The sequence below is a fragment of the Opisthocomus hoazin genome, chromosome 25 (genome assembly GCF_030867145.1).
Source record: "Opisthocomus hoazin isolate bOpiHoa1 chromosome 25, bOpiHoa1.hap1, whole genome shotgun sequence".
NCBI lineage: Eukaryota > Metazoa > Chordata > Aves > Opisthocomiformes > Opisthocomidae > Opisthocomus > Opisthocomus hoazin.
Window position 1 is genome coordinate 7,023,266 of NC_134438.1, and position 25,650 is coordinate 7,048,915.

The following is a 25,650-nucleotide window of genomic DNA, read 5'->3' on the forward strand; positions in this document are numbered from 1 at the left end:
AGGTAACCGAAGAAAATCTCCGCTCCCGCGTGCGGGCACCCGCAGCCAGGAGCCAATTTGAGGAAAGCCGCTGATTTTGGGGAGTGCGCCGGCTGGCATCGCGCGCCGGGCGGTGGTACCTGGGAGAGAGAAGCGCGGTCCGCGTGTCGGAGCCCTCGGGTGCTGTCAGCGGGGGAACACCGGGACGTGGTGACAGCACCCAGTTATTCTGAAATACGTCGGGGAGGAAGAAATGTGCCGTCACTTTAGAGCTGCACTTTTAATCGGGGGTAGATGCTGTGAGCGCTTGAAGCCGCTGAGCTCGTCTCGTTGCGAAATGTGGCAAAATTTGGTCCTTTTGTGTGCTGCCGCTTCGAGGAGACGCGCGCAGAACCCGAGGAGCGTGCGGCGGGAGATGCGACGGACGCTGCCGAGTCCTTAACCCGAGCAAAACTCGGGGTGACTTCAGCGGGAGCTTCGCCTCGAGTAGCATCAAGCGTTGTCGTGCGAAGGCAAGGAGAAAAATAGGGAGCAGATTAGAAGGGATGATGGGGAGGTGGGGCTGGGAGCCAAAATAAGGTGTTGGGGAGGGGGAGGAAGAGGGCTGTTGGTGGAGGGGAGATCTGAGCTGCTCCTGGAGAGAAGGAGACGCACGGCTGGGGCAGGAGGAGGAGGAGGAGGAGGACAGGAGAAGGAGAGCAGGTGGAACTGGGAAGGTGAGAGCTCTCTGCGTGTGAACGCCGTGGGTTAAACCTGCCCTTGGATTGAGTCGGACAGAAGGGCTTGGAGCTGCACCCTGCCTGCAGCCGGCGGGGAACGCGGCGCTGCGGTCTGCTCTGCGCTCGGCGGCTGCGCTCGGGGGCCGCTGCAGCTTTACAGTCGTCGAGTAAGTTGGTGTGGCTTAAAAAACAAAAGGTATGGCTTAAAAAACAAAAAGTATGGCTTAAAAAACACAAGGGGAGGGGGCAGCCGAAGCGTTTGGTGTTGGGTTTAATCGCTTTGAAAACATTCTAGGCGCAAATATTCGAAAACGCCGTGCCGAAGACGAGCAGCATCTGGTGTCTGTGAGCTAGGCGTGCGTTCAGGCACGAGGCTGTGAACGGTAAACGCTGGTTTACTTTTCTCCTGATCATTCTTCCTATTAATATGAGCTGGCTTCGAGTGAAAAGGGTGTTTTGAAGTTGGCAGCTTTTCGGGTCTGGGATAATTCTTGGTCTTGTGCAAGTTCTGTTTGCTAAAAAGAATTTTGCTTATTCAGGAACAGGGCTAAACAATAGTCACATATGCAACGGTTTATGGACTGTTACAGCTAGTAAGTCAAAACTGGGGATTTATTTGACTGTTGTGTGCCCAAAGATCGTTAGTAAAGAATCTGTCACCACAGTTCCCGTGGAGTTTCAGACTGCGTGTGGGTACAAAGCCCTGCGGTGGACGAGACACGCTGGAGGCCTGTGAGAATGGAGAAATTGTGAATAAGCCTCATGTGCTGCGCCTTGCAAAATGAAACGGCGCTTGGTCTGATTAGAATTTGGATCGGTAAACTCGAAGGGGACAGGAAAGCATCTATCTTTCGTGTGCTGTGCTGTTCGTCAGGGGAATGATGGTGATGAGAAAAAGGAGGGTGTGTTTAGCTTGGTGGATCGCCTCTGCTGCTGGGCGTGAGAGCCTTGAGCGTAGGGTCTTGCTGCAGTGGATTTCTTGCAACTAATCATAATCCTTTGCTTGGTGATTGCTGGCTTGCAGCGCTCTGTCCGCAGCAGACGTTGCAGGTTGTTTCCTTCAGTGCTGAAATTCACTGACTTGTTAATTGGGGTGTTGTAGAAGTGGTTACTGTCTTGTCTCGGCACCTAAGAACGAGGGACAAGAAGCGCTTTCTCTAGACGCAAAGATGGTGTAAATTACTGAATATGTCTTCTGAGATCCTATTTTTATTGGCCATTTCTTTTTTCTTTCGTTAGCGATTTTTATACTTAGATTTCTTAGGACTTCTGCTGGGACTCGTAAAGTGAGATTTAGCGTTTTCTCGGCCCTCAGAAGATGTCAGTGGGTAGGTTTAGGATAACTAACAAATGGAAACACTACGAAATTCAGCTTCTTTCCTACAAGGTACGTGTGAATTCTTTCACGTGCATTTTTTGCTCTGGGGAAGTGTAAAAGGGTTTCTGAAGTTGACCTCAGCTCTGAGTCAAAACAGAACGAAAGGTTTTGTTTTAAAATCGTTCGTTAGAAATGAATAGAGAGATACGAAAAGAAGTTGTTTGAAAACTTTGCCTGTAACTGGGTAAATCGAGTGAGGGAAAAGGAAGACGGGGTGGCTCTGGCGATGGCTTGCTCTGGGCTGCGTGGTGGGACGTGCTCCCAGAGGTCCCCCCGATCCTTGATTTTCTGCGCGGGATTCCTCCGGTGGATGGGAGACGCTGGAAGTTTCTCGCTGTGTTTAACAACCTTTGTGGTTTTCATCCTGAATATTTCATCAAGGGTTGGTTTTGTTGTGGTTTTTTTTTTTTTTTTCGCTTTGGGGAATGAAACCTTTGGAGATGTTCTTGTCTCAGCAGCCTGTTGTTAATTGCTCAGCGCAGAAACACTTCACCTTTCCTGAACACTCAGCCACAATGAGCAGGCTGTTGAGTTGGTGCGGGGAGGCTGTATAGAAAAAAGCTCCCCCCCTTCAATGTCAGTGAATGGAAGACCATCCTCGTTAGCATGAATCCCTTAACGAATCGTTGCTTTGGAGCCTACTACGCAAATTCAACAAATTGTTTAACAGAAACCACTACCATTTAAAAATCTGATTTATAGATGCGAGCCTCCCGGCCCTCTGCCCGTATCTCTGCGTATGCCGACGCTAACGCTCTTCACTTTTGTTTTTATTAGACTTTAGATCAAAGATGGCTCAGGCGAGGCTGTGAAGTCATATGTGGCTTGCGAGCCGTTGAATTACAGCCCCAGCATGCAGGCTGCGTCACGTAACCGGCTGCAGAGCCACGGAGCAGCTAGAACACGCCACCGACACAAAAAAGATTAAAGTGCGAGTGTGGGGAGAGGAGGTAAAAATGGAGACGGAGACTCTGTCCTTTGCCAGTGGCGCAGGGAAATCATTTCTAAGTGGTCTAAAGCTAGTTATGTGTATATTTGCAGTAATTAATATCACAGAATATTGAGGAAAATGCAAATTAAAATGCGCACTTGGTTACACTGCGTTCTGCTGGTTTTGAAGAGGAAAAAAAAAACCCTTTTTGCTACAGTGTTAGCAGTGAGTTAGGGTCTTTAGTGGCCATAACATAGAGAGAAAAAAAAAAAACTTGGCAGCTTTGAGCTAAGTGTTTTTAATTAGCTTTTTGCTTACAAGATGGTAACGAGCGCACGTTAACTATTACACCTCAAACACATTACAAAGATCGGTATGAAATCTCTCAGAAAATCACAAACTTGTTCGGGCGTACCTGGAAATTTTTTTAAAGAAGGCTCACTAGGTAAGTTCCTTTAATTAGGTAATTACAGTGTAATTCACCGAGAAGGCTGTCCTCTGAAGAACTTTGCTGAGAAAGTGAAGAAAAATACAGGCAGCTATCTGAAAAACCGAGGCTGTTTTCTGTACGTTCTCGTTCCTCCCTGCACACGCTCGCGCCCTGTCTCGCTGCCTTGGCTGTGCAGATCGGCCACGTTTTCAAATGAAGACGGAAAACTGGAATACGGGGCTCTGACAGCTCGCAGTTAGTACGAGCGCGCTTGAAATGTGTCTTGTGAAACATGTCAGTCATGACAAATGTGCTCTTCCAGAAAAAAATCCTGACTAAGGAGATGCTTTTTGGATGTTTGGTGATTTCGCTGACTGCAACGCGAAGGGGTGCTTTAGCCAAAGCGAAAACCACATGCTCGGATGCAGGAATCCCTGCAGAAGGCTGGAATTACTAAATAGCACGTTCCGTCTCAGTCTTTAAAAGAAAATAATAGTTTGATCTGTTAGAGTATGCCTCAGTACGTTGTACGTATCACGAAAACTTTTACACTCGACCTCTAACCAAGCGTACTGAAAAAGAAACTTTCTTTTTCCCCCCTCTGAGTGAAGCCAGTGGCGGTTTTGAAAGACCCAATTTAATGGAGGAAAGCTTTAGTGCATTTATGTTCTTTTCAGTCTTTTCAGTCAAACCATGGAAGATCAAGTCAAGAGTTATGGGCCACAGCTGTGTCCCTCCATTGAGACCTTCTATAGGACATCAGCTGAGCTGATTAAGAAATGGTGACCACAGCTCCATTCCCTTATTCACACTGAAAGGCAAATCCGTCCACTTGATTGAGAAGCATTGCCTTGCGACCATATTTCCCCATTCACTTGCAGTGGGCGGCTTAGATTTGATTAAGAAATACTGTCCTGTAATTACATTCTGTCCCTCTCTCTCATGCTATGAAAAGCCCCTGAAGACAATTCAAGGTTTTGAACTTTAAAGAAAAGCGGTGCGGAAGGGAGGGTCTGTGCAGCCGGACTAGGTGGGTGTGCAGATGAAGCGGTAAGTAGCTTTTAGCTGGAAATACTCAAAGAGTATCCTAAGAAGGGCAGTCAGTGCTGGCTCGTGTTTCTGTGCTGCTGCGGCTTTGTTCACCGCTTTCCTGGAAGGGATCAGCGTCTCTAAGCCTGACTCCGTTCCAAGAAGTTTGTGACAAATGTGCTTTCCTTTTCTCAAACAGCAAAACCGTATTTTTGTATTAAATCCTTTCTTTCTTTCGGTCTGATGGGACCCGGTTTGCCTCTTGCCTGATGCTGAAGCTAACTTAACCCGCTAATTTTAGATAGTTTAGATTTCACATTATGCTGTATATTAGATGTGTTCCAGCTGAATAACAAGTGCCTTGTGTATTAAGAAAATGATCGAGATTTGTGGCTGCCTTCTAGCTTGAGCATTATCTGCATAAATATTGAATGGTCGTCTATCAGAACAAATACTTTTTTCATCCACTAAACTTTAGCAAATACAGTTCAGCATGAATGCCTCCCCCCCCCCCAGCCCTGCAGCTTGGTGTAACTCAGTCAGATGAGGAGCTGACATCTTTTTTGACTAATTGGGGTTTGCGTTTGTGTTCGCTGGGGGGTTTTATACTTGACAGTCATCGGTGGGTTTTCTGGGTGGACGGAGAGACCTAAGGATCGACTTAGCCTGGATGTCTGTGTCTGTTTGTGTGTGCCTGTGTCTGGAGGTGCGTTGCTAGGACTGGACAACACGAGCTGGGTTTGGATGCTTCGGGGTTTTCCAATCATTAACAAACAGTGAAAAGTGATACGGTCTAATTCGGAGCTTGCGGCTGGCTGAGTGTGTGCCCGAGGGATGCTGAACGGTGAGCTGACCGAAACTTGGACTGCGCGCTGCTGAAGAAGAAAACCCTGTCATCTGGCGGGGGTGTAGGTCAGCGGCGGGGGGCTTGGGCTGGGAGCCCGAGGAGTTCTGCTGCCCGCAGCCGTCCGGCTGCGACCGAGCTGTGTGGTTTCGGCTCTGCGCTCGCCGAGCAGGGGTGCCTCCAGCTCTCCCGTTGGGGATCCTTGTTAGTAGTTACAGGGTTGTTTTATTTTTGCTCCTTAGGGGAAACTTTTTCTCTCCTCGCTGTCCCATCCGTGCCTCCTCTCATGGAAACGTAGAAGGCAAACGCGATGAATTAAGGCAGCTCGTTGGACCAAGCTGGCCGACTCCTAATTAAGTGGAGAGAGTGGTGGCTAAATATCTCTGTCCTCTGCCAAGATACAGAAGTATGGGGAAAGATTGCTCCTCGCTTTCCTCGCTAATGCAGCCGAAGGGAACGTAGGGAGGAGGAGGGTGCTGAAAGGGTGGCTCTTTAGGTCCTGGCTTAGTGGCTGCTTCTATCCTACCTTGTTGGCGTATAGTGAAACCGTTTGCTGGTGGCATGGGAATTTTTGGTGTCCTATTTGGAATACTTCATGTGAAAACAAGCTTAAATGTATTCTTGATGTCCTCAGCAGAGAGGAGTCATTAGCCGGGTGCTGTATGGGAGAGCTTCGCTGCCCGTCTCCGTAGAACTGGTCGTGTCTTCTGCAGCTGGAGGAAGGTGACGGGAGCAGGAGCACCACGCTGGGTGCCGAGGCGCAGCTTGAGCTGGGTAGCCGTTTCTCTCTGAGGAGAGTAAAGGGGGTTTATGTGCTTAAACACAAACATGAACAAACATGAAAAACGCGTCTTCAGGGCAAGTATTCTGGACTTGCAATTGTATTAATTATTCTGAAAAAAATCCATTTAAAACTCTGCTGTTCTTCAAAAAAAAAAGTTAAATCAGCTAGCTGTTTATTCACTGGAGTTGTGAGAAAGAGCCCCTAGCTTGGTTTTAGTGATGTTTAATCATTCTTTCAAAAATACAAAGGAGGTACTAAAAGCTGTTCAGCTAAGCTGTAAAGAACTAATAGCTATAACTCAGATTCAGAAGTGATTTAGTTCCAGAGGTAAGTCTATAATCCTACCAGTCATGAGTTAATCTGTCATCGGACTAAGACCAGAAGCAAATCTATTTAACTAAGAATAGTTAATTCACCTGAATAAGAGCAAGGATGAAGATCCTTCGAGAAAATGTAATATTCATGACAGAGAGTGATAACAGTGAGTGTTTTTCAAAGGCAGTCTGAAAAATTCTGCTTTGAAATTTTCACTGCTTTTTTCTGAACTTTCCAGGGTGGTTTGGTAGCATGGCTGCCCGACCTGCTGTTTTGGACGCTGTAGAAATGAGTGAATAAGGAAGATAATATTCTGTTTATTATAAAATTGAAAGGTTTTAGGAACAGCTTTTTGAGGCACTGGATCGTGGCATCAAAACCAGATTCAACTCTTGCTCTTCCCTTCCCTTGTCCCGTTGTCGTTTCGCCTCAAGACGGATTGCTGTGCTGAGCTCTGACCCCTTAGGAGGATCGTTTACGAACACAGCAGAGCGGCAGAATCGGGCCCGAGCTGACCGTCAGTTCTCAAAGGAGATGAACAACCTGAGACTTGGCAAATTGCGTTCCCGTTTCCTACCTCGTTCTGTTATGCTGACGTGTTGTGGGGAGGACAAAGGCATTACTCAGATATTGCCTGTAATTTACGGAAAAGGATTTCAGCCAGAAGAGGATTCATAATATGCAAATTAGGAATAATTCCATCAGGAAGAGGGGAAAAAAAAAAAGTGCATTTGAGCAAGTGAAGTGCTTCCTTCTGTACCAGAAAACAGAGGCTCAAACCTTGTGTGTCAGCTGGCAGGCTGGATGTGGGGAAGGTGGAAACTGAGAATACGCTGCTTGGTTTTATTAATGCCACTTCAGATCTCCTGCCGCACACCTGGGAAGTGGGGGGTTTGCTGTATAGATGCTTTTTATTTTCCCACCCCCAAGCATAAAACAGGCACATCAGTTCAGCAGAGCAGGAGGAGATGTAAATCTGCCTAATTCTTTGTTGACAAGAAAACCGAGCAGCCCTTGGTGGAGCCCGGCGGTCCAAGCGAAGGCTGGGTCCGATCGTTTGCTGCCTGTGGAGCTGAGGACGCGGCCGCACCCTCCCGGGCAGGGACGCGGGCGCGCTTGCACGTGCCGTATGGATAAATACTGTTGAGCATCCTGGGCTGTTGGCTGGGTGGTGTTGGTTAGACAAATGGAAAAACAGAAGTCCTTGCTGCGTTTGGGTAAATCGGTCACTCTGATTTACTGCATTTACCAGCGAACAGCGTATATTAAAAGCCATACAAAAATTTCTAGCTGCTGCTCTGTTTTGCTCGCTCGGGGTTTTGAAAGACCTAACAGTAGTTGATTGGCAAGTGAAGGAAAGAAAATGATGGAGAGGTGTGTCAAAACCCTGCGTTATTTTCGTCTTGTTGTAACCCCCCTTCCTCGAACGCATCGAAGGCACCTTTCCTGCTTAAAGCACAGCAAGCTGTGACTGTGGAATGCGGCGCTTATATTTAATACTATTTGCCTATTCATTATGGCTGTGAAGATAATAAGCCACAGCCTGCTGGGGTTGTCTTGTTCTTTATTGCTTCAGTAGATGGCACTGACATGTTCGTTTGACTGATTGCTTTATGTGTTGTATCAGCTGTGATGTTGTTTTAGATTAGTTAATAGTCTGTCTAAGATTTTGCCAAGATGAATATGAATTAAAATGGGGGAGGAAGAACAGCAGAGGACTACCCATAACTTACCAAGTATTCACTCTCTGGTATAATCCGTCTTTGTGTCGATCACAAAGAGATTCTGGAAGAGGCAGTGAGCCCGCCGCGGAGTACCGGGGCCGTTCAGCCGATGGCTGTGGCAGCCCTCGGGTTGGCGTGCCGAGCAGCAGCGGGAGGATTCGCCGCTGTGCCGGAGCCGGATGGCTTCACCTCCCACCTGCGCAGCGCAGGGCTTGGGTTTGGTGCGTTTGATTAAAATCGCACGTCTTTTGACGCAAAAAGTGAGCAGTTTTTTGCAGATGGTGGGGGAACAGAGCGAGGTGCTGTGGGTCAAAATGTAACCGGTTCTGACCTTGCTAATGAAGCGCTTTGCCAGTAGCAGAAACTTGTGTTTAATTTTGTTGGTGTTGCTGTGAAGGTGGGTGGAAATTGTGTAGAATTTTCCCTGTGAAAGGTTGAGTGTGGGGGTTTTCATGTTTTTAATACGTAATATCTGAACTATTGCTGTCAACCTCGAGTCAATGTATTGCTTGCGTGACAGCTGGTGATAAATGGGATACACACTGAACGTGAAAAACACTTTAAAGAGCGTGGTCAAACGAAACAGTGCTTTCTGCCTTCTGAAGAACGTAGTTTTTTGGCTTCATTGTAGTAGGCCATCTTTAAAAGGAGTAGTAAGGTAGGGCAGGAGGGGACACAGGAGAACAGCTGTTTATCTCCTCTGTTCCTGCTTTGTTAGGCCACATTGAAATATAACGTGGCTAGTTTTGGTTAACTTGTACCCTGTTATTTATTCTTAAACTGCCTCGTTGGCTTGTGCACGGGTCCTGACCCGTGAATATGTGAGCACGTACTCTGTCCGTCTGAGCAGTCTCACTAAACTTGAATACTTGCCGAACTGGGGAGTGGTGAGTGTGAGAGGAAGCAAAAAGACATCAGTTTCGGTATGAATCCCGGCAGTCTGGGGATGGCGGGGCGTAAAAAACTGAATTCCCAAATAGGGAGAATTGCTGGAGCTGGGTTGACTTGGAGTCAGTGCCACGAATTTTGCATCCGTTAAAGCTCTGTTGCTCTCTGCTCTGGCGGAGAGGTTTTTCAGGAGTGAAGGTCGGGGGCAGACATGGAGAAGACTTTAAAACGCGATGGCATGTCATGCTCGGGTGTTGTCACAATCATGGAAATAGAACTCGCTGGGAATTCATGGATTCTATAAAGCTGGTTGCTTGACTCAGAAAGTGAAATTATTACTTTATATTGGGCAGTTAGCATCTTTTTTTCGGACTGTTCTAATGCAAAACATCTTTTCGTGTTTGATAACTGACACTGTATGTATGTGCTGTAATTGCTCCAGGCTTCTGCAGGTGTAAGTACCAGTGGAGTTTCGGCATTGACTCTTTCCCTTTTGGACTGGCTGCCTAGAACGAGAGAAAATACTGTGAATTGTTTTAATGTCGAGCGAGTGCCTCATTTATACGGTGTGTCAATATCGCGTTTCCCCGCGTACTAACACTTCAAAAAGCCAAACCAAAAGGAAGACCTCAGAAGCCTATGAAAATAAAGGGGAGAGGGGGATTTTATGTGTTGCAATAAAAGAAGAAACATGAACTTCCAGAAGGCCATGAGCTGAGAAGTATATAGCATTTTAATAAGGCGCTTTAACATCCAGAGCCATTATATAGTAACTTCCCCCATTTTCAGGGAACTGTAGGACATGAGTCGTTGTTTCTTTGTTTGTTTTACAGTGACCCTAAAGCATAAATAGTGTTGGTTGTATTACACAATGAAAAGCTATTCTTAAAGCGAAGTTCAAAAGGTGAAAACTGAAAATATGGTTAGCTGGGGGCATTATCTGAGGTTTTCGTCACTTATTTTTATTCACCTCTTGCCCTACACAAGAAACACTGTGAGTCTGGTTTAATAAGAATATTTGTATTTCATCTTTAAAATAGTTTAAATTTTAAAAACGTTCAAGTTTAAACTCGTGCAGCTGTGGAATTTGAACGGCAGTGTAAATAATAAAAGTTATTATAATAATAAATGTAATAAATAAGAAAGTTTCTAAGGAAGGCTGTATTACAATGCTTTGTGAACCGAAGCAATTCACCTTCTCTTTGCCTTTCCGTGATTATTTTCAAACCATAAACTGCTGGATCTGTTCCTAGGGAATGCTGAACTGTCTCTGGTTTAAGAGGATCTTCATCGGGAAGGAATGTGGATAGAAGACACATGCACATTTGCAGCTATTTGTTCGCCTGTGTAAAGTATGAATTACTGCTCTTTGAGGACGCAGGCAGTGTGAAGTCTTTTGTTTTAGTCATAAATTTATTCTAACCAAACAAAAGGAGTTTGGGGTTTTTTTTCTGACTTCTCAGAGTTTGCCAGCGAGCCTCTCTGGTGAAGAGAGCGTGTATCTGCGGAAAGCTTGTGTTGGGTAGCGTGGCTAAACCAGTTCACCAAGCACACTAAGCCGTAACCACAAAAAAGGCAGGATAAGGTTATTTTATCTGTTCCAGGCATTAAGTAGCCTGGAGTGGGTACTGGGGACCATTTTGCTTTCTTTTCAGTCTTGATCAGTACAGGCGAGTTAACAGCACATTTCAGTTTACGTGAGACCTTAGATTTAAGTGTGCCAGTTGTATTTAGAACAGTCTCGGAGGCTTTACAGCTTTTTTTCTGAAGTACTCAGAATTCCAGAGTTTTAGGAAAAAGAGGAAGTTTTTTTATCCTTGCTCCTTCCTTGGAGCTCCATTCCCTGAGCACTGAATTCAGCTTTAGCGATTTGTCTGGTTGTTTCGGTTGGGTTGTTAGCAGATAGTACCTTTAAATGTTTGGGGTTTTTTTATATATCTATCTATATATATCTGTATGTAGGTGTATCTGCTACTTGTGGCTGCCTGATGTTTGGTGGGTTTTATGTCCGGTGTATTGTAGTGGGATCTTAACACCTCTGATTTGGAAGGTTTGGGACATTTACATCTGTCAGGTGATGTAAAACGTGAAGCAAATGCTGATCTTCTCTCAGTTATCCCCCCAAATCTGTGTGAACTGAACTTTGGAGGAAGGATGACCAATTTTTACGGGTGGGTTGGTGACAGGGACAAAATGAGGGCCCCGGGAGCCTTGTACTTTTTGCTGTGGAGTAGGAGATGTTTGAAGCTAATCGTACTCAGCACATCACAGTGTCTGTGCTCTTCGTCGTGCTCTCAGATCAGACGTGGACCGATACCTGCCAGCGTTAGCTTCCCAGGACGACTCGGAGAACAAAGTCCTGCAGAAGTCGCGTGTAGTCCCACCGAGCACGCCTGCGTGGGAAATAGGATTTGCTTAATCCTCGTGCTTGTGAGTGCTTTGGGGTTTTTGGTTTTGGTTGGGGTTTTTTTGCAATGACTGAATATTTCTTTGAAAACTGATTCCTGAGATTCCGGGTTTGAGCTTAGAGTGAATTTTTACAGCGCAGTGTGAGCTCCCAGAAACAGTTTAACATTGACATAGTTATAATTAACTTAAAGGAGTTAATAAAACAGAACTCGCTGGGGAAGCTGGCAGGAAAGTCACATTTTCGTCGGGCTCCCGTGTGATCGTAGCTGCAGCATTGAGCAGTGTGGTGGGGTGTGCGGGGTCCTCCGGCGCCTGTGCTGAGCGACTGCAACCCTTGGGGCTTGTCGTGACTCCCGTGGGACACCGGCCACTTTCCAGGCACACACGGGTGGGATGTTTCGGAATTTGGTAAGCTTTGGGTTCAGGGGGAGGGTTTCTGTGTTTCAGGGCTCCGGCGGGGTGAGGAGGGAGGCGAGGTGGCCAGGAGGGAGGCGAGGTGGCTGGCTGTCACAGCTCCAGTCTCTCATCACAACTGTTTGGCTGGCTGTTAAGTTGTGGTTTATTCGTGTATTCATAGGAGCGATTTAAGTCATTGCTTTTCTTGTCTTTTCAAAGAAATGCTATATCCTGACTCATCTGTAACTCTTCCTCATGTGTTTTCCTTTTTTCCTTTTGTCAGCTGTGTTAATTTGCCTGTAACTAACTTGATAGTATGTCATCCTGGATAGAGAGAATCCAGTGATTGTGGGATATAAAGCTGACAGTTTTCAAGAAAATATGCTTTCAGAATAATTGAAAAAATCTCTAAGGCTATTGTTACTCTTTGGAGATGCAATCTGAAAGTCTAAAAGCAGCAGGGTTGGAACTGGAGGAGTCAAGGGAGAAACCCATTCCTGCCCAGGCAAGCCGATGGCTCTTTGGAAAAAGAGCAGCAAGAAGAGGTCTTTGCACGTTTTCCTGGGTGTTTTCCTTGCTCTGGTTTCTGCGTGGGTAGTTCTGGACTGTGCGGTGACGGCGTGAGGACGGAGGGTGCCCGCTCACGTGGTGCGGTGGTGATGCTCGCTCGTGTTTGCAGCAATTCCTTTTCTCGAATGGTTCATCAGCTGCACGAGTTCTCCTGGCTTGGAGAAGCAAATTCAGGATTTGGCTGCGAGCGTGTACGTGGACGGCTCTTGCTAGCAGAGGAACGTGAATGTCTTGAGCAGGAAAATTTTTTTACCATCTTCCGCGCAGCTCAGATTACATGTTTTCATTAGACATCTGGTTGAATAATTGGTTCCTCACAAATGGGTAGGTTAAAATAATAGGAGGAATAAAATTTTTGAGTAGTTGTATGCAATTTTTAGATCTATAGCCTCTCTGATACCTTCCTATTTGCGTTTCTGAGTATTTGCAGCAGGCTAGAAATCCTACTGCAGAGTTGTATGTGAAAACTGGTTCGTGGGGAGGAGAGCGGAAGGTGCTCGTTTCTTTGCATTGAAGATTTTGAAACCTATTTGATCGCATGCAGTGTGTTTGTGCAGGATGTGTAGTTTTGATGGAAACCAAGAATATCTAAGGATAGTTTTTTCCTACGGTGTTTTAAAACAAAATGCGAAGGAAAGAAAAGGGGGCAAATGTGCTTTATTTCGTGCGGTGCCAGTTCCCGACGGACCGGTGAGATGCTGCTGTGTTTCAGTTTTGCCGCTCTCAGGAGAGGGGTGAATGGACGAAAGAATTGTTTGGTCCGAGCTTCCCACCTGTCCTTAAAGGTGGTTTCCAGGCTGCAGCCAGCAGAGTTCGTGGTGGTGCTGAAGACTCGTATTTGTTCTGGAATCCGTTCTTGGACGAGGGAAAGATGCATCCAGTTTCCAAGGCTGAATATCTAGCACCTCTCCTGATCCCAAAACTTTTCTTTTTGCTTCGTGCACGTTTATTTAGAAAAAGAAAGTAGCTGGTGTTAACAGATCTGTACAGATGTCTTTAATCAGTCTCCAAATGTGTAACAATGGTACAAAGAAACATAATAAAGTCATGTGTTTTGCTTTAACACTCTTTTAGGGTCAAGAGCCAAATGGTTTCTGCTGTGTTTGGTTCTTGGAGCTGTTATAGGATCTTGCCATACGCTTTTCCAGGATTATGAGCCATGCAAGAAAAGAAAGTGGGGTTTGGGGTTTGACCCAGTGTTTAAATACTAGAAGTGATTTCCAAGGTGAGAATTTTTCAAACTGTCTCTGGAATGTTACTGGCTAAACCAGTGTCCTTATTTTTGTTTTATTTCCTTTTATTTTATTTCAATTTTAACTCGTCTTCAGCTGTATTGCAGTGCAGCTCCACGCTGCTTCTGGTACCTCTTCTCCATGCAGAGCAATAAAGTTGTTCTTCCTCCCCTCTTTTCCTTCCCCCACCCCTTATGTGGAAAAGACAAGGTCTAAGTAGGTGAGAAAGGAGGAGTTTATAGTTAGTTCTTAAAATCAGATCTACCTTGATGGAAAAAAATCGTAAAACCAAGAAATAAACCTGATATACTGTAATTGCAAAGAGAAGAGTTCTGTTGGTTTGTTTCCAAGACCTGAGGTGTTAATTCTCTGTCAGTACACTCTCTTGTTGCTCCTGGCTTGTCCTAGGCTGTCACATCAACCACATAAATTTGGGTTCAGTTGTTGCAATACCTTAGATAGCTCCGGTCCTGGAATCTTTGCAAGGTTTGTTTTTCCCCTTCTGCAACTGTTTGGTTTCTGACTCATCTTTGTGTTTTCCTTTAATCATAGCTTTGTAATTTCTCCTGTTAGTGTGTTCTTTTTGTTCTTGCCAGTAGGTCGTGGCAAGCTGTTTGTTTTCCTGTGTAAAAGAGAGGAAGAAATTCTGTTCTTGGTTGCGTGCGTGTCTTTCAGTGACTGCCTTCGCAGTCTGTTTGCCTGGGGGATGGCAGGGCTGAGCCTGCAGGCACTCCAGCTGCCTTTAGGACGCGTGTTGCACGCTGCGAGACAGCCAAATTTAATTTTTTTTTTTTCTTTTTTTTTTGTCATGGAAGGGGTCAAAAACGTGAGTTGGTAACAGGCAGCCTGGTGTGCCTTCCTGGCTTTGACACGAAAACCACGCCGAGGAAAAGCAGGAGGTCTTACCTGAGGAAGTTGAAAAGACGTATCGTGTAAGTGGTTTGGGTTAATTAAGCACCACTGATTTTGAACTCGCAGAGCAGCCCAGTGTGTGTGGTGTTAGGGCGTGGATTTGTGTCGTGTTAGGGCGATGAGTCTGCCGCGTGGCTGGGGGGGGCTTCAGAAGGGACCCCCGTGCTTTCCAAAGTCCTTCTCCGAGAGGGGTCGAGGTGCGGCTGGCTCCAGCCTTCATCCCAGCCTTGTCCGGTGGTTTATGTCCGGAGGATTGGGGGTTTATGTCCGGAGGACTGGGTGCGTAGCCTCTCACCAGAGCCAGCGTTTGCCTGTCGGAGCCATCTCAAGGCCTTTCACGGCTCCCCGAAGTTGAAAGGAGAGGTGGTTTATCGAGGCGGCAGATACAACGAATGCGGAATTGCCGTTGATAAATGCACTTGCTGTGTTTAGCGCTGAACATCATAAGGCTAGCCGGTAACTAATTAAGCTAGATTAACAACTCACCTGGGTATCATCCGAAAGACTGGAGGCGCGACTCTTACCAAGGATGCTCTCTGCATGGGGAGGAGGGAGGTTCACACCCGTCGGCCCGTCCGGTAGTTGGAGTTCTTGTCCTCAAAAATGGAGGATCCCAAACGCCAGATAGGTGCTCTTGGCAAGGTGGGACCGACTCAGTTATCCTGTGCCGCTGCTCTGGAAGGTCGCCGGGGCCGAGGGTGCAGCACACGGGGGTGGAGAATTCGATGTGGGTGTACAGGGAGGGTTTCTGGCTTTAGTGGAGCAGTGCTGGGCTGCGGAACGTCCGCCTCGCCCCAGGCAGCACTCCGACGATTCGCGCGTTAGACCACGACCCGACCGCAATGGCGAGGTGAGCGCGTCGCTGAAGCCTTGGGAGATGGGCGCGTGGCCCCAGTCCCGCAAGGTGAGCGGGTTGCTGGAGCTGTGCGAGATGATCGGGTTTCTTAAGTCAAACCTCGCTACTCCCTGCTGACGGCTGCGTTTGGCACCGAGTCCGGACAAGTCTGGCATCCCACAGTCTGCAAGGGAAGCGTCCATAGATACCTAAAGAGAAACAGGCGGGGAATATCCCGTGCTGCCGCATCAAAGCTGCTTCCGTGCTGAGACTTACTGAATTCAGGTGTAACAAAGCTGCTTTGTTAACTGACCGACGTTGTTAAAAATCTCTTTCCTTTTTCCAAAAAGGAAATCTTGCTGGCCCACACGGGAGACGCAAAAGCAGTTGACAAAAGGCTTGTGATTTATATACAGACAGCCTACTTCATTGTTAAACATGATTCTTTAATACCCTGTATCTGGCGTGTGATGGATCTCCCTGTAGCCTGTTACCCAGCTGAAACTAGCAACATATCAGCATTGTCTCTTTTTCCTTGGAAACTGAGGATAAATTCAGCATTCTTTGAAAATATTGCGTCCCGAGACCTTGCAGAGCTGATGAGCGACCGTGCTTGGCGGCTGTTTAATCGGTCTCTAGAAAATTGTATTTATAAGGCCCGGGTTTTGTTACACGGTGCAAATCTCAGTGAGACTCAAGGGTTAAATTCCCAACACTGTCGCATATGGCAGTGAGCAGAATCACAGATGTTGATGATACAACATAATTAGTATTCTTTTATGTAAATGAAGGCTGTCAATGTTACCATAGTGTCTATACTCTTTCAAGCCGGAATCTATGCCACTTGGTCTCACCAAGGCTAGGCAGGATGATTCCACAATTCTCTGTCAAGACCTGAGCAGAAAAAATAAAGAGGAAAGAGGGGAGAAAAGGTCAGGGCGGAAGGTGGGAAGGGAGGTTTCCAACTTGGAAGGAGGAGACCGGATCACTCCTTTGTTTAGCGTCGGGTTTCCAGAAGTGCCTTTCCAGGCCCTTGGATCTGTCAGCGGATGAGCACAGCCCGAAGGAGAGGCACGGCAGATTTTTGAACTGTTTTAAATAAGCAACTAAAATGGTTCTTTAGATGCCGCAGAATCGTTCTGCGGAGGTGAATTCTGAAGTGGCCACTTGTGCTTTAATCAAAAATCAAGAAGAGCTAAAGAATGGAAGAGCTTTGATCTTTCTTTACCGGATTCCATCTTTAGCAGCAGTGTCACTGGAAAAAGATAGCAATTAAAGTAAATTTGCATAATTTGGGGACCACTAAAAACATGTTTTCTTAGCCCGGTCAGATAGGTTTTCTGCATACCAATTGAGGGAACTGTTGGGTATCTATCCTGAAGCTTTGGGAATGCGTGCTGTGGCCTTCATTGTGTTCAACTCTGCCCCTCGTAAAATGAATTTTTTAACTAAATATTCTGTGTGCCAAACCTGATGCTCTCTGTGACATCTGAAACCACTTTGTATATATTATTGCTGTCCCTCCTATCACTGCTTTGTATTATATTGAAGTACTGTATTGTAGATGTGTAAGCAAGTTCATTTAGTCTTTCTTGGATTATTACAACAGATAGGTTTTTACAATCTTCTCTGCCTTTGGCAAAATGCAGGTTTTTCCTATTTTTCTTTCCTCTGTAGTTCTTATTTTGTTGCCGTTCACATTTGACAGCTATGCATGACTTCATTTTTATTGTTTGAAAAATCATCTAGAAATGAAATTTAATTTGGGACAGATTTTTTTTTTTTCCCCCCTTCCTTTTTCCCCATCTCCTCCCCCCTGCTTTCACCAAGTTATCCACGCAGCCAGAATCAAAGCGATGGCAGGAGGTGCACGTTTTTGCTCGGTCTTTTTGACTCAGATTTTTGCTCTGCCATATGTTGGGTCGTCCACTACAAAAGATTCGTGACGAAGAGGCTACATGTGATCAGCAGATTTATAGATTATCAGCAAATGAAAGCAGAAAAATGAAATTCCAGAGCGCCTCTTCCACGTGACGTCCCTTAACATCTCAGTGGTGGGGTTCCTAGGTGCGTTCATGCTTTGCCTTCCAGATAATTCTGTTCTCTGGAACAAACGTGTTCTCCGCAGTTGCTCTTGCACGGAGGGGATTAATTGTGTTCAAAAGCAACCCTGCCAGCGTTCTTAGTTTGTTTACGTGCATCACAAGAATATTCTCTCTCTAGGGCTTTGACGCTGTGCTGCCTTACAACGAAGACTTAAGTAGTAATTAAATTCTCGAAGAGCCGCCGCCAAGACTCTTTGGCTGAGATGGGGATGTTGCGGGCCCTGGATGCTGCGTCGTGGAGGAAAGGATGTTTAAACACGACTGCGTGAGTAGCGCGTGCGAGCGAGCGGGTCCGGGCGCTGCTCCCGCTCCTTTCCGTCGGGTCGGAGCGTTGGAGGGGCTGTGCGAAAGCAGCCGCAGCGCTGGCACGCGGTGTTTCAGTTCCGCTCTTTGTGCCCCTGAGTATCTTTTATAAACCATATGGATGCAGGGCGCAGAGTGAAGGCTTTTGTGCTTTCTAGTTCTACTGTCCCTGCGCTGATTTCTCTTCACTTACAATATAGTAATTTAGTAAATTAGTTGCTTTTTCTGTTTATATGTGCTCATGCAAACATGTACACATGCAGATGTTCCTTTAGGTTTACTATAACATGGTGTTACACATTTCTTTTTTTTTCCTCTGGTGATTTTTTTAAACATTGAAATGTTTGGGAGGCTGTGAGAAATCAGACAATTCGAGGGTAGAATGTAAAGCCTGCGGACTTGCAGATGCTCTGGCTATGACAATTACCTGATATTTCTGTAGCTTCTGCGAGAAGTTGGTAACCTCAGTCTAGTTCCTGATGACATGCATTCCAATTCCAAATTCATTTTGTATGTATCCATTTCAAGAGGGCAGCTAAAGATCAAATGTGTGTGTGGACTGAATTAATCTTTTTCTCCTTGGAAGCGAGCCATTCAGGTTGGGTGAGGCGTGCTGGCAGCTGTCTGGGCTGTGCTTAGCAGACAGATAGACAGTTTTATTCGGTGGACCTTGTCAATCCAATATCTTTTGCTGGTCCTAAAAACTGCTTTTAAAAAACCAAATAATGGAGTCGGTTGAAGGAAAACTGCAGTTGGGATTGACAAGACGTGACACCTGTATTTTTATAGGTCTTTTACAGCTGGTACAAAAGAGATCATTTTCAACAAGTGTAGTGGCTCTAAGATCCTTTTCTTTCTTTTTTTTTCCTCCCAAGGTCAAAGCAGCGAAGACTCCTGTAAGACATGGATAGATGCAAACATGTTGGGCGGCTACGACTCGCCCAGGACCACTCGATCCTGAACCCCCAGAAGTGGCACTGCGTGGACTGCCAGACGACTGAATCCCTCTGGGCTTGTCTGAAGTGCTCGCACGTAGCTTGCGGGAGGTACATCGAGGAGCATGCACTTAAACACTTTGAAGAAACCAGGCATCCGTTGGCGATGGAAGTTAATGATCTGTACGTCTTCTGTTACCTTTGTGAAGATTACGTCTTGAACGACAACCCAGAGGGTGATTTGAAATTGCTGAGAAGTTCGCTGTCAGCAATTAAAAGTCAAAAACATGATCTGTCAACGAGAAGTGGCAGGACATTGCGATCGATGGCTTTGGGAGAGGATATGTGCAGCCATCAACGGAGCCCTCAGGGACAATCTCAGATGCTTACAGCTCTCTGGCACAGGCGCCAGTCCTTGCTTGCGAAGGCGCTGCGGACCTGGTTTGATAAGAGCTCTAGAGGCCAGCTAAAATTACAACAAAAGAAACAAATGGAAGAGTTGGAGAAGAAGAAGGAGGCAGCTAGGCAGCGGCGGCAGGAGATGAAGAGACAGCTCCTGGAGGAGCTGGCAAACACTCCTCCCAGGAAGAGTGCAAGGCTGCTGTCTCACATGCACAGAGAGAACTTGATTCCAAGGAAATTCAGGGAGGTGGCAACCGCTTCCCCTACCTCAAGGCAGATGCAGAGCAGCAGATTCAAACAGTTTTATTCCATCCGGCGTAAGCCTCTGATGACTCCCGGGGTAACGGGTCTAAGGAACCTGGGAAACACATGTTATATGAATTCTATTCTGCAAGTGCTAAGTCACCTCCAGAAATTTAGAGAATGTTTTCTGACGCTTGATCTCTGTGAAACAGAAGAACTCTTAGCCAAAACTGTGAATGGGAAGTCTAGGATGCCTGGCAAGTTGGCAAATGGGTCTGCTGCTAACGAGTCGGGGAAGACTGACAAAGTGGCATCATATGGCACGCAGAGCTTGCCAGCTGGCTTAAATGGTGGCTCCTCGATAAGCAGGAGTTTAGAACTAATACAACCCAAGGAACCGAGTTCGAAGCACATCTCTCTCTGCCACGAATTGCACACCCTCTTCCGAGTGATGTGGTCTGGCAAGTGGGCCCTCGTGTCCCCCTTTGCCATGCTGCACTCCGTGTGGAGTCTGATCCCGGCGTTCCGAGGTTACGACCAGCAGGACGCTCAGGAATTTCTCTGTGAGCTGTTGGATAAAGTACAGCAGGAGCTGGAGTCAGAAGGAACGAAGCGCAGGATCCTCATCCCTTTCTCGCAGAGGAAGCTCACCAAGCAGGTCCTGAAGGTGGTGAACACCATTTTTCATGGGCAGTTGCTTAGTCAGGTATGCACCTGCTTTTGCACAGAAATCAATTGGAGCCGTTCACACCAAGGAGCAAAGGCTCTGTTTCTTGAGGAACTACCGAATAAGTAAGAGGAACTGGTTAGGAGTGCCTTCCGAGAGAGAAATCTGTTGGGTTGCTGTGCACGTTGTCAGCATTTTTGGTACTTGTCACATGTATTGTAAATTCAGTTGACTTTCGCCACTTCAGAATGCAATCTGCCCAAGTACAGAAGTTCTGAGCCCTTAGTTTTAAGTTTTTACCATGTTTTTAAAGTGTCTGTGTTTCGTCCCTTGCTGGTTTTGTTTCCGTGGCTAGAAAGAATATGATGAACGACAGAGAGGGCTGTCATCTTGTGCTATAAAGAATAAGCTCCCTGTGACAATGGTTTTCTTTTTACAGGCATTTGAAAGTCATCTTGAGATACTGAGCATGCTTAACAGATGTTTCTGTAGGAGCTGAAAGTGTCTGTCGTGGTGCTTGGTCTCTAATTCCTGTGCTGTCCCCTTGTCGGAATCCTATTATTTCCCACAAGGCAGACCCTGAACGCCCAGCGCGTTCTGAAAGTCCTCAACTACGTTTGCTTTCCAGGAGAAATGAAATGTGTGCCTAACTCAACACTTGAGAGTTTGCCAGATCAGACCACGAAGAGTATTATAAGTGTGCGTTCTCATGACTACTGATATCATCCTTCTCAGTGCCGGTCTTACTAAGCTTACCACTCGTAAGAACTTACATGCACGTTAAAGATTAAAAGGTGTCTCTTTCAAGTTAAAGCTTCTGGCTTTTCAGGGAAAGGACACTTGAAGTCGTGATTCATTTGAATCATGTCTGCAGTGCCTGAACTTCGTGTGGACTTCTTAGCGAAAAGCTCTTTGTTTGGCTGTCTCCTGACTCTGGCAGCCGGTGCGTGTTCTAGGTTCAGTGGTGGGTCTCTGTTAGCAGCGTCGACGTTCACAGATCGGTGTAATTTATCTGTTACGATGGTACACTATAAATAACTTGCCAGGCTATTTATTCTACTTATGTAACTCTTGTGTACACATACTATATTTAATTCCAAACCCCTCTATGCCCAGAGACTTCCTTCCCTATCTGCTAGATGCAGATCGGTCTCGAAGTCACTGGGGCTTTCAGTGCGTGAAGCTGCCGGGCCGCGAGGTTGGCAGTTGGTTGCTGGTGGACGGCTCTCGGAATAGCAGAGTCTGAGCAGACCTGCTTTCTGGTTTTGTTCTCGCTCTCTGCCTCTGAGTTTAATTGAAAAACTGTTTTGCTGTTCTGATTGCTAGTACTTTGGGATGACATAAGGGCAGGGGGGTTGGAACCAGATGATCTTTAAGGTCCCTTCCAACCCTTAGCATTCTATGATTCTAAGTGCATCTGAAATTTGTCCTTTCATGCTCCATTCATGAATGATTTTTAGATAGTTAGCAGATGAAACATTAAAGGAATTGCACACTTTGAAATATGCAAGAAAAATAGAGAAACTATGGAAGGAAGATTGCGTGATAAATGTAAACATGTACTTGTTGTAGTAGAAAACAGATCCAAGGTGCTTCTTACCCAACTGGGAATTGGTATGGTGCCTGTAATGGTGTTTATCCGAGGAATTGAATCCCGTAAATGTGAACATTGTCTCCATTTTTTTTTCAGAATTAAGAAAGTAGTTTAAATTATCTGCTCAAGATAGAGAGCTTTCAGACTGGAAATCGGCAATGTTCCTCTTGACTCGCAGATCGTCCGTGAAACTGCAGTGCCTTTTGGGCAAAAACCGGCTGTTTAGGTGTGAATGTAAGTGCCTGTCTGCGGGTGTGCGTGGTCCTAACTTCATTTGTGTACACACACTTCATTCCCAGGTCACCTGCATAACGTGCAACTACAAATCCAACACCGTTGAGCCCTTTTGGGACCTCTCCCTGGAATTCCCCGAGCGCTATCACTCTATGGAGAAAGGGATCGTCCCTGTTAACCAGACGGAGTGCATGCTGACAGAAATGTTGGCCAAGTTCACCGAGACCGAAGCTCTGGAAGGGAGGATCTACGCATGCGACCAGTGCAACAGTAAGTCGGCTGCTGCTGCTGGCTTTGCCGTTAGAAGCACCGTCTCTTTTTCCGAGTGAGAGGTTTCTGACGTGTGTTTTGTGTTGTCTCAAAACGTGTATTGTGGCCTGTATGTATAGGGAAACTGTGTTCTTCCTCGCTGCTTGTGCAGTTTTGTTTCCACCTATTGGTAGCTCCCACTCCGCTGGACACCAGTTTGGAACTGGTATGACATTCTGCTCTCATCTCTGCCATTCGGCAGCGCAGTTCAGTAAGGATTTAATACGACCCTGTTCAGAACTGCCCTTGCTGCTTGTGTTGGAGGGGAAGGCAACTTCAAGATTTTTTTTGAAGGGGAAGAGAGTTGGATTTAGAGACGAAAAGAGGAACCTTCTCCCCTGGAGTTTGCTCATCTCTGCGTGGCAGGAAAGCTTTTATAACAAGTTATCTGTATGCTGCTTGCTCTCGACTGAGTCCCTTAACCAGAAATCACAAATGTAGAGCTCTCAAGGTCTGCTGCCAGGTTAGAGTTTCCATCTCTCTGTAGGCTTTTTGTCAAGAAGCGATGAGCTGACATTATTCCGGGAGTCTCGGATTAATGTATTACCTGTTAGATGAATGCACGTGTTTTGCTGCGCTCAGCTAGAAGATGACTTATGTTTTCCTGTCGCAGGTCTGAGTGTAAGGTCATTATATGCCTGAACATAATTTTAACCTTCTATATAGTCATGCAGCTCAGCTACTCTGATAAGCTGGATTAGAAATTTTTTTCATGCAGGTATTTATGGCAAATGTTCATCCCCTTGGGAGGAAAATGCCAATAATTTGACTTACATCGCAACTGAGGAGCTGAAGTAGCAAATATTTGTAGAGTTCTCTGTCAGCTTGCAGATCTGCTACTCGCCTTCTTCACAAAGCATCAGGAAATAATTGTTGACTAGATGTTCTTGAAACAAAGCCAAATACAATTTGCACAGATTCTGATTCACGTTCACAAAGTGTCGATATGGATGAGTACAGCTTCATCTTAACTCTGTTTTCTTTGATTCTTTGTGAAAGCCCGAGTTTTAATAGCTACCTCAGAGTTAAATGGCTAAGGAAACATTAACCATCTGAAAAAAAGTCAGGGGAAGGCCACCATCCTGCGTCTATGTGCCAAAAACTATTGGGGGGCACTGCTTGTCAGCCGTGATGGAGGAGGAGCAACCCATCTGTTCTGAACTGGTGCAGTGAGGTGCAGAAACCCAATTAACAGGTACATTTCTTATTGGAAGCTCTGCAAGCCACCTGGCTTCCTCCCGATATAGTCGTATGTTCAGTGTCCTGGAAAGAGTAATTGCTGGGAAGAGGAACCTTTTCCCCTCTTCTCCAGTTTCGGTTCAGAGGTTGTTTTCCGTTCTTGGGCAGGCAGAAACCCTGCAAGAGGCGGAACCTTGCTGGAAGCCTTTTCCTCTGACTTGTATTAATATTCTTTAGCTAGTAAAGCTTGCTACTATAAGCCTTATTCTAGTGGTATAAGCGGATCAAAGTAGTAGGTAGAATACCTGTCAAATAGTATTATTGTGCGCTGGTGGTTCACCTGTTGAAACTGCTACAGCCCTCGAAGTCTTTGGCCCCAGCTCTGTCTGAATATTTCTGGTGTATTTCTCAGAGCAGAATATCAGGTGAGCAGCTTGAAGGTGATAACTGATGGTGTGATTGTAAGCGTCACAAAAGTGAAAAAGTTTTGGTTTTTTTTTAAACATATGGGTTTTGATCCTAGACAAGTTCCTGCTCTGAAGGAATTCCTAAGAGATGCTTACCTGCGTGTCGATCCTGAGCGCATGTGAGCTCGACTACTGCTGCTGGAAGAAAAAGAGTTCAGAATACGTTCTTTTCCCCTTCTGAAAATTAATGACATCCGAACAATCTTTGCCTTGATTTTTTTTTTTTTGTAGGCAAGCGGCGAAAGTCTTCTCCCAAACCTCTTGTTCTGAGTGAAGCTAAAAAGCAGTTAATGATCTACAGACTACCTCAGGTCCTCCGGCTGCACCTTAAACGATTCAGGTGAGTGGGGCACACCACATGGTGTCAAACGGGTGACTTGCCTCTGTCTTTTTGGAAAGAGGTGATTGGTGTGGGCCCGTAACTTCTCTCACTTGCTGGTAAATGCACATCTGTAAGCAGTTTACCCAAACCAGATGTGTGATACCCTCTCAGAGTGCTACTTACATTACAGTCAGCAGCCTGTTTGTAGCGTGTTTTCTGCTATGTGCACAATGTAATGTTTTGTAAATATTAATACTGATTTTGTAGACCTGTACTCGACAGTATTTGAGTTTGCAGACATCTTGAAACAGTGGCTGTGAGCTGGATGAGTTAAGTTGAATGAAAGGTTTGTTGAAAGCTGGAAGCCTGTGATAGTTAAACGCCAGTATTATGTATTTACCCGCTGAATAAAACATAGCAGACAAAGTTCAAAATACTATGAAGTTTCCAAAGTGGTTAGCACAGGCAGTTGAGGTGTGTGGCGGTTATATTTGTGTAACTGAGTCTTTTAAATGCTGTTTGACTGTCACAGTAGCAGATGTTTGGCTGTTGCAAATCTCAAAGGTATCCTAACAAATAACAAAAGGGCATCAAGGACAGAATCAGTTGGATGCAAAAGATGTTAGAGTGAAAACAGAAGGCAAAAATTCTACGGCACCTACTTGACCCCAGCAAGGAAGGCTCTTCAGAGTTGTTCAGCTGTGGCTACTTTTGTGTGCATCTTCCCCACAGCCCTGTGCCGCTGTCGAGAAGCAGGATCCCGAGTCTTTGACTCGTGCCCTTGTGTTTGCAGGTGGTCTGAACGTAATCACCGTGAGAAGATTGGGGTCCATGTCCTCTTTGACCAGGTATTAAACATGGAACCTTACTGCTGCAGGGACTCTCTCTCCTCTCTTGACAAAGAGACCTTTGTCTATGACCTCTCCGCTGTGGTGATGCATCACGGGAAAGGGTTTGGCTCAGGACACTACACAGCATATTGCTACAACACAGAGGGAGGTGCGTGTGCCTTATTACGGGGGAAACAAATTCAAGAAACTCGTGGTTTATTCCATCGGCGTAGTGTGTTGTCAAGCTTTATGATCAAAGTTGTTTGGAATCAAATTTCCTGACGTTCGGTAGTTTGTTTCCCAGAATGTATTGCTAGTAGTGTATTTTCTTTTCTTTTGTTTTTTTCTGCATAAAGCCACAGATTGCTTTGCGGCCCGTTGGGATGCCTTTTATTGCTTGCTGTTAACAGCATGAATGCTTCATTTTCTCATACGATGTAACTCGGTGGAGCTGCTCCAGCTGGGTGTCTTTTCTCAGTATCCTTGGGATGATGAGATAAACAGAAAGTGTTTTGAAATTGGACAGGAACTATTCATGAATAACATCCGCGGGGTTTTTGTGAATTTCCAGCAGTCTCTTTCTGCAGCTGAATTAGTATTGACTCTGCCTTCTGACTTGTGCAGAAAGAGGTACAAACTGGCTGTCTCTTTTCCTAATTGAGTCTTTCAGCTAGAATACACAATT

General features: G+C 45.8%; 1 protein-coding gene across 3 annotated transcripts in view; it reads left to right on the forward strand.

Annotated features, from left to right (window-relative positions):
- Positions 1 to 25,650, forward strand: part of USP49 (ubiquitin specific peptidase 49) — a 35,307-nt gene that overhangs the window by 830 nt on the left and 8,827 nt on the right. Inside the window, exons 2-7 of one of the 3 annotated variants that reach the window (XM_075442942.1) lie at positions 14,444 to 14,560; positions 17,599 to 17,745; positions 18,659 to 20,069; positions 21,924 to 22,128; positions 24,045 to 24,153; positions 24,929 to 25,134. In XM_075442942.1, coding sequence (XP_075299057.1) covers positions 18,687 to 20,069; positions 21,924 to 22,128; positions 24,045 to 24,153; positions 24,929 to 25,134 — 1,903 coding nt within the window. In that variant the 5' untranslated portion in view covers positions 14,444 to 14,560; positions 17,599 to 17,745; positions 18,659 to 18,686. Of the gene's footprint in view, positions 1 to 14,443; positions 14,561 to 17,598; positions 17,746 to 18,658; positions 20,070 to 21,923; positions 22,129 to 24,044; positions 24,158 to 24,928; positions 25,135 to 25,650 lie in introns of those variants that run through there. The other 2 variants (XM_075442941.1, XM_075442943.1) reach the window with 2 other exon arrangements.